This window comes from Uranotaenia lowii, chromosome 3, assembly GCF_029784155.1.
Source record: "Uranotaenia lowii strain MFRU-FL chromosome 3, ASM2978415v1, whole genome shotgun sequence".
In the NCBI taxonomy this organism is placed as follows: domain Eukaryota; kingdom Metazoa; phylum Arthropoda; class Insecta; order Diptera; family Culicidae; genus Uranotaenia; species Uranotaenia lowii.
The window spans coordinates 140875985-140885099 of NC_073693.1; the positions used below are offsets into that span (position 1 = coordinate 140875985).

General features: G+C 35.6%; 1 protein-coding gene across 12 annotated transcripts in view; it reads left to right on the forward strand.

The window, feature by feature from the left end:
* The window catches only part of LOC129756473 (inositol 1,4,5-trisphosphate receptor), a 173833-nt gene extending 166375 nt beyond the window's left edge, over positions 1-7458 (forward strand). For all 12 annotated transcript variants that reach the window (XM_055753367.1, XM_055753366.1, XM_055753371.1 and 9 more), the window contains 3 exons: positions 4927-5706; positions 5768-5929; positions 6006-7458. In XM_055753367.1, the coding sequence (XP_055609342.1) occupies positions 4927-5706; positions 5768-5929; positions 6006-6092 (1029 nt within the window). In that variant the 3' untranslated portion in view covers positions 6093-7458. The remainder of the gene's footprint in view (positions 1-4926; positions 5707-5767; positions 5930-6005) is intronic.
* The last annotated feature ends 1657 nt before the right edge of the window (positions 7459-9115 follow it).

Below are 9115 nucleotides of genomic sequence, written 5' to 3' on the forward strand. Positions count from 1 at the left end.
TGCGTTCTAGGATGACTTTCGTTAAGGTTAGAAAAAATTTCTTGAATTGAGGAGTCAACATCAATGGTTACAAACATCTCATCTGGATTTATATCAAAATAATTCGCTCTATGTTCAGGAGACGACGGAATCGACAAGCACTGTCGGTAGGATTTCAAATAGGATGATGCTGGGTTCATGTCAAATAGTGTATCCAATTTATCCATTATATGCGAAGATCTTATGTGATTATTTATCAAATAGCGGCAATTTAACTGCATGAAGCGAATATTCAATGGTAAGACCCCTGCTAAAACTTCCACTGACATCGTATAAGTTGATGTTAGTAAACCTAAACAAAGACGAAGACTTTTATATTGAATTCTTTCCAATTTTAAAAAATGGGTTTTAGCTGTTTGATGAAAAATAAAACAACCATACTCAAGTACTGATAAAATGGTAGTTTTGTAGAGTTTTATCATATCGTTAGGGTGTGAACCCCACCAAGTTCCACAAATGGTGCGAAGGAAATTCATTCGCCTTTGACATTTACGGAGAAGATAATCAATGTGTAACTTCCAAGTACATTTAGAATCGAACCAAACGCCTAAATAATTGAAACCGGTGGACTGTTTTATCTTTATTTGATTTAATTCAAGTGAAATCGAAGAAGGAGATCTTTTTCTGGAAAATACCACGCTTTCGGTTTTGGAAGATGAAAATTCAAACCCCAGTTTCGAAGCCCAATCAGAAAGTTTGTTTAACGCTAATTGGAGAGCTCTATCGATTACTAATGTTTCTTTACCAATAGTATAAAGGCAACTATCGTCAGCATATTGCACCAAATAACACCCATTTGGAATACATCTATCAATATCATTTATGTATATATTGTACAAAAGTGGACTTAGTACAGATCCCTGCGTCAAGCCATAAAAGCTATCCCGAGTCGATTTGTTTTCATTCAGGACAACAACGAATATAAAAATGATGTGAACTGATAAGGTATCCCAAAATTGTTAAGTTTTTTACATAAAATGTCAATCAAAACCGCATCATACGCACCTCTAATATCAAGAAACACAGAAGCCAACTCTTGTTTTGATTCAAAAGCTATTCGTATATCAGTTGCAAGCAAAACTTGACAGTCCCTTGTACTGCGGGTTTGCCGAAACCCGTATTGTGTTGGTGATAAAAAATGTTTACTTTCGAAAATGCATTCCAAACGAAATTGAATCATTTTTTCTAAAGTTTTTCTGCAACAAGAAATCAGACCTATCGGTCGATAAGAGTCAGATTGGTTAGGATTTTTGCCAGGTTTAATGATTGCTACAATTTTTATGTTTTTCCAAGATTCTGGAATACAGTTTGTTCTGAAAATCCAATTGAAAGATTTGATAAGAAGCAGCTTTGCTGATGTAGGTAAATTTTTTATCATGGAGAACTTTATTTCATCTAATCCCGGTGACGAATTATTGCATGCTTCCAATGCATGTTCTAGCTCTAAAATTGTAAAATCATTGATCACACTTCTAAAAACATCAGAGCCTTGGTCGAATATAGGATTTTCAACTGGCACAAACAAAGGACAAATTTTATTGGAGAAATCAAATATCCAGTTATCGTTATTTTCTTCTGTATTGTCAGATGGAGGGAAATAATTCCTCATTTTTCGAGCTGTTGACCAAAGACTGGACATCGCAGTTTCTTTAGTAAGTGATTCAACATAAGTTTTCCAAAAACTCTTTTTTTTAGTTTTAAACATTCGTTTGCTTTTTGCTTCAATTTCTTTGTATTTTAAAAATAATTCCATCCTTCCAAATTTTCTAAAAGCTTTAAATGCTTCTGAACGTTTCCTAACAATTTCACTACATTCTTTGTCCCACCAAAGTGTGGGTGGTTTTCGTGGCGTCAAATTTTTGATTATAGGTTTTGATTGTGCATATGTAGCTGCTTGAATTATGAGTTTCGTTAGAAATTGATAGATTTCATAATTTTCTAATGGCATTGATTTAGATATAGTATCAGAAATGAATGTTGAATAGTTTTTCCAATTTATATTTTTACAAAAATCAAATGGAACGACAATGTTTGTAAAAACATGTGAAGATAGTTGAATTTTTATAGGAAGGTGATCACTTCCAGCTGGATCATTTAAAACGGACCAAGTTGAGTTTAAAGCTAAGGTAGATGAAATTAACGAAAGATCAACTCTACTACATCTTGTTGGAGGGCAAGCTATGCGGGTAATTTGTCCAGTATTTAATACTGACAATTCAAATTCCTCCAGCAAATCATATATAATTGCAGCTCTTCTATCATCTTCGGGTTCACCCTATGCACAACCATGAGAATTAAAGTCCCCAAGTATCAATCTTGGAGGAGGAAGTTGAGAAATTATGTTTCGGAGCATATTTGCGTTCAATCTAACATTTGGAGGAATATAAATAGAAGCTACTGAGATTAAATCATTATTGATTTTGATAGAACAAGCAACAATTTCAATTGGACTAGTTTTTGATAAAGTTATTCTTTTAAATGATAGTTCATTTCTTATTCCCAATAAAACTCCTCCGGCTCTAGTATCACGGTCTTGTCGAACAATGTTAAAAGATGGAATATGAAGAGATAACTCATCCACTAAAAATGTTTCGCATAAAGCAAAGCAGGCGGCATTAATTTCCAATAAAAAGTAGCGAAGATTTGCCTGTTTTGGTAGAATACTCCGACAATTCCATTGTAGGAAAAAGAGCATTTTTCTTTGATTGAAATTTGCCATCGATAGTCAGGAAAACACCAATAATTGGCCAAGCAACAATGAGTTTCGCAAGAAGAGGTTTCAAAATTGGAGTTAGTTTCTTTATAAGCTCTACCCATATAGGATCAAGGTTAAAGACACTTGATAAAAGTTTAATCAATTGGGTGATGTTGAATTTGTCTGAAGTTGATGTGTTATATGTTGGACTAGAGTCGTTCGTATTGAAACCAGGAGGGATCGGAGAATGCTCTTTTACGGCGCTAGTGGAAGGTTCAATCAGATTAGGAGATGAGGGGAGATCAGTGTTAGTTGAGGAATTTATGTTGACCAACTTAGATTTTTTAGATTGCCGTGTAGGGGTGAGCTTTTTTCTCTTTTGATTTTCTAAGGTTACTAGTTCTGGAAATGCTTCATCGTAGTCAGACATATCACTCAGAGAACTATAGATATTTTCATCTTCGAATCTACCACTCACCGCGCGAACCATTTCAGCGTAACTCAATTTAGATTTTTGAAAAGCTCTCTTTTTTGCTAGCAAAGCACGCTGCTGATAAACTGGACAGTCTAGTTTAGAGAGATTAGGATGAGTTCCCTTACACTGGATGCAAACAGCCTCAATTACAGAACACTCACTCTCCTTGTGAAATTGACCACATTTACCACAACATACCTTGTTTGCACAAACATTATGAGTATGACCAAATTTTTTGCACTTATCACAAAGCATGGGTTTTGGGGAAAATAATCGAACCGGAATAAGCACATGATCAATCATGAAATAATCTGGTAATACATTACCCACAAAAGTTACACGTATGGCACTTGATGGAACAAAAGATTTTTTATCTCCTAGTATTTGAGATTCCACCAATTGGTGACATTCTAAAACGGAAACATTAGCCACTCTCGGGTCCTTAAACGTACCTAATCCTTCTTCAACCAAATAACGAAGATCCACATCCGGTTGGTAAATCACACCATGAATTTCTACTCTCTCACTCGGAACATATACACGATAAAGGCTACAAAGTAATTCGTTTTTCACAACTTCGTTCGCTTCTTCTCGACTAGTGAAAATGATTCGAACCTTTCCTAAACTTATCTTACGGATTTCTTTAACCGTACGAAAACGTTTATGAATCTCCGCGGAAACGAGGAGAACATTGATAGGCTTATCTTTTTGACGTATAAAAACTTAAAATGGTCCCTTAGCGGTTTCAGGGTAACATTTCGACCGTTTGGTCGGAAATGAACGTACTTCTATTGAAGACGACATCGGTAACGATGAAAATGTAACATCACGTCCAGATTGAGACGAAGAGGCAGTAGGAAGAATTTCAGATGTTTGAGGAGACGAAGAAGGGTTAGGTGATTCAGGAATAATTTCTGGAGGGGAAAGAGAGGAGGGATCATTCGAAGAAAATGGATCAATTTGGGTTTCCGGCATATGTGTCAGGTCTTGTTGATCAAAATCCATGTTGGGATCTTTCCCAGCCATGGTTAAGCTGGAAGCTAGGCCTCCAGCAATAAAAGGTAAGCCAAATTCAAAAGGTCTTTGTTTTCACGTTATCACAATAGATAATAAAAGATACTTATCGGCGGACAGTAGAACACTAGCAGGAGCACTCTTTTTCACTCAGCACTATCGATGAACTATTGGAGCTTCCGAAAACACAACCGAACTCGTTGGACGATGAGCAGCGAATGCTGTATGTCTAGTTTAGGAGTATAATAATCTGTTTTGTTTTATTTGTATGTTTATTAGCTCATTTGTTATCAAAGGTTGATATCACTCAAAACCGATCAACGAAACGACGAAATAGACAAACAACTTGTGACTAAATCCAATGGAAGGGCGCATTCGAATCATCACTTTGATAAGAATCTTCAGTATGATGAAAAACAAAAAAAAGCCACTTTCAACTTTAGATTCTGTTACTGGGGTTTCGTTATCAAGTATCACTAGTTAAGCTTATAGATATTCAATCAACCCTATATGTCATTGATTCGAAAGTAGCAAAGGTTATTTTGAATTAAATTATGAATTCAATACTCTAAAATGAATTAAGATAGCACTGAACATTCATAATCAAATATAAACAAAAAATCAAAATAGAAATTAAATAGTAAAACTGAAACTAAATTAGAAAACACTTTCCTATTAAAAACATATTTTACTGTACTTACAGCTCTTCGACGTGGTCTACCGCGAGGAAACCCTGCTGAATGTGATTCGATCGGTGACCAGAAACGGTCGCTCGATTATTTTGACAGCCGTACTCGCGTTGATTTTGGTGTACATGTTCTCCATCATTGGGTACATGTTCTTCCGGGACGATTTCCTGGTTCCGGTGGACGAAGAATATGTCGCTCCTGGCACCGAGCTGCCGAGCTCCTGCACCGAACCGGATCACAGCCAGATGCTCCCGGAAGGTTCCCGGACAGGTGAAGGTCAACAGCAAGAGCAACAGCAGTTCTGCGTCAGCCGACCGGCGGAAGAGAAGCAAGGATGTGATAACGATGGCGATGAGATGAAGGAACGAGGCTGTGATTCGATGATCATGTGTATCATCACCACCATGAATCAAGGTTTGCGGAATGGTGGTGGCATTGGGGACATCCTGAGGGCACCCAGCCGCAAGGAAACGCTGTTTGTTCCCCGGGTGGTGTACGATCTGCTGTTCTTCTTCATCGTCATCATTATTGTACTGAACCTGATTTTCGGTGTCATCATCGACACCTTTGCCGATCTGAGAAGCGAAAAGCAGCAGAAGGAGCTGATCCTTAAAAATAATTGCTTCATTTGCGGACTGAACCGGTCGGCTTTCGACAATAAAACGGTCAGCTTTGAGGAACACGTCAAAAATGAGCACAACATGTGGCACTATCTGTACTTCATCGTGCTGGTCAAGGTGAAGGATCCCACGGAATTCACCGGACCGGAGAGTTATGTGCATGCAATGGTGAAGGTATGTTTGAGAGAGGTGTTCAGTTTTTCATTCAGGTTAACATCAATCTCTTCTTCCGTAGGCAAACATTCAGGATTGGTTCCCCAGGTTGAGGGCCATGTCGCTGGCTGCGGTTGATGGAGATGGCGAACAGATTGAGCTACGCAGTTTGAAGAATCTTCTTGAATCCAACCATATAGCAGTGCGAGAGTTGACCACACAAATTATGGAGCTGGAGAATAAGGTAAAAATAATAAAGTAATGTGGATTTTGTCCACGAAAACTTAATTTGATGAAAAATTTCCTTGTTTCTCCAACAGATGACGGAACAACGCAAACAACGTCAGCGGCATGCCCTTCTGAACCCAACTACATCCACGTCGTACCAATTCTATCCACAGCTCTGATGTTCAACCTCCGAACTGCTTCAACAGGAGAAGAAATAGAGGGCAAGAAACGGCAAAAATCAAAACTGGAAACTTAACTCAATCAGTCCATCCTTTTTGTGGAACTAAATGGAACTCAGTGGCAATATTTTATGTTGTTTTCAACCCCCTTCAAAAGCCCAATTTAATGATATACGTTTTCTAGAATAAGAGTAAAATTTGTGAATCAAATTGAAGATGCGTAATCCTAGGGATATGCATGCATGTTAGTAAATTAATTTGGCAATTGTGATCGAAATTTTATCAACTTTCGTACATTTGAAGTAAATAGAAATAGGAAGCACTGTTGCATAATTTGTTACGAGAAAAGTTTAAGAATCAAACAAATGTAGCTCAAATCTAGATAATCTTCAATGTCAAAAGTATATGTATTCAACCGAAAAAGCAACAATGAACAATGAAATAACCACAGTGACAAAAGAATCTCAATCAAACTTAAAAAATAACTACATACAAAAAACTTCGGATTCTGCACTAGAACGTTTAAATCTTATCTAGTTTGTTAATATATATATAAATCAACATTTCTGAGGTATAAATAACAATCTAGAATTTGGAATGTTACTACAATATACTAATAATCAAAAACCAACGATTCAATACCCCATTAGACTGTATTTTACCAACGAAGTTTTTTCGCCAAACTAACAATAGCAAAACCAGTCTCAAATCTATGTTTACCTATTGTAAAAGTTTATGTTCATGTGTCAAACGTTTATCGTTCTTTTTCTCCACATGACTCAAAAATAATATAAACAACAAATTGTGAATGACAATACCTAAACTACTTACAATCTAACCCAACAATCGTAAACTTGTAGACTTATTTCATGTTTTAACATTCCTAAAGAACGCTGTATCTCTTATTGAAACCTACTTAATTTGTATAAAATCTCTATCGAAATTTCCAACACTTTACTGCTTTTGTGATACTTTTGAAGCTCTTAAACATCTAGCAACTTTATCAAGTTTAGGTTTTCAGCACAAATTTCTGTTTGATTTGATAGTCTAGTTATATCGATCAGTTGTAAAACATCTGTTTAGTATTTATCGAAATTATAGCCTTGGATAAATTGTGTAGATTTTGTTCGTCGTTTATTAGTCTTAAAAAAGGTTAAATTTTAAATCATTTCATACAATTTCCGATGAAACATCTGTGGCCAGTTGTTATCAAAACTCTTCTATGCCTCTGAAACATCCTCTTGAAAAAAGAAGAGTAAGGTCGATGGCAATACACATCAAAATAAAGGGCCTCACAACTGCACTGAGATAATTGCACTTTCAGTAAATAAAAGCAAAACCGTGATGAAACTATTATAAAATGAAATCAGTGTGTTTGATTGATTCGGAAAGAAAATACCCTTTTAAATCTATTCATGCATATCTTGATTGAAATCCGTCTCTGAGCGAGAAAGCATCTGGCGAGTGACGAGAAAATGGCTAGTGACTAACTAGGCTAGAAATGGCTAGAATGAAATCAGAAGCGAATTTGATACCAATTTTCAATTCTCAATTCTGACTGTACAAATCAGCTTCAGAGATAAATCTCAAAACATAGAATCAAGATAGACAACTCAGAAGGGTTTATTTTTAAATGGCTTCTTCTTCACGGCTCTTGCGAATCAACACGTTTTTTGAGCGAAAATTTTCGAAGTCTTATACGTTAACGACAGTTTTCGTACCACGTAAAAAGAAACCTTAGTGTAAACAAATCTAAATTCAGATTCCAATTTCATCTATGAATTTTCAGATTTAGGAATCAAGTTCAGTTCAAAATTCAGATTCTTTTTTTGCATTTCGATCCAATGTTATGTTTTAGAAATTAGATTCAGATTTTATAATTGAGATCTAAACCTCAAATTCCTAATTTAGAAATTTCAGAATAATATCCTGATTGACTGATTGTATTCTCCAACAATTTGCATTTATTTATTTAAAGCTTTCTTCTTTGAAAGGGATTCTTAAGGGCATTTTGACAGTCAATTTCTAGAACTATAATACAAGTTTTATTCCAAGATTTATTTCTTAATAAGAGAATTTCGACGGCTTTTTGGAATTTTTCATTTTCATCCTATTGTTAATCAGCTTTCAATTAATAGTCAAAGACAATAAAATTCTATTCTATTTAATTTTTTTTTTAGTATAAAAAGGATTTTAACTTTCATGGTCATTCACCCTCTGATTAAACATATATCTTAAAATTCTTTTGTGAAACATCATGTACTATCTTCATGAAATTTACTACCAAAATTGTTGATGTGACCCACAGTAGTCGGGCGTCACATGAGTAGGCAAATGTCAGGTCGCTGGCGTGGTAGAAAAGAAAACCTAGATATAAACAAAGATAAAACCCACGTTGTCAATTAGAAAACCACCTGGTTTTGAAGATAGCCAAGTTCGGATAATAATTTACAAAGTCCTCAAGTAAAAAGGAATTAGATAGCTTCGTATCTGGATAAATTCATTTGATTCTCTTGGGTAATGTGAGTAGATTGAAATTAAGCATAAGCAGTTCATAAAATAACTGAAATTAATCCTTAGATCCTGCTAGGAGATATATCCAGGTCGAGCTAACCTTAATACGGTGATTCTCCTATCCAACACATGTTTATTTGAGATCGTAAGTAGTTAAGCAAAACTATTCTATTAAAGAATCACCTAACGATCATATTACTAATTCAGGCCAGTTAGTGAGAAACGTGCTGTGCATAATCGATATCTGGAAAAGAAAAAAGTAGAGAACCGTGAGTACAAGAAGTAATATCTAATTAGAAATGAACCGACAAAATACTTACCAATTCCTCTTCGCTGATTAGGTCGATTATAAGACAGCCTTAAAGTTGCCTTGAATAAGGCCAAACGTAGTCCGTTAGAAGAACGGAAAGCTATTTTGAAGGAGAAAGGTTTACCAATAATTTGTGAGTATGAATTTAGCGCAAATTTCTAAAGTTTCACAACTAACAGTAATAAAATTTCAGTTAAGC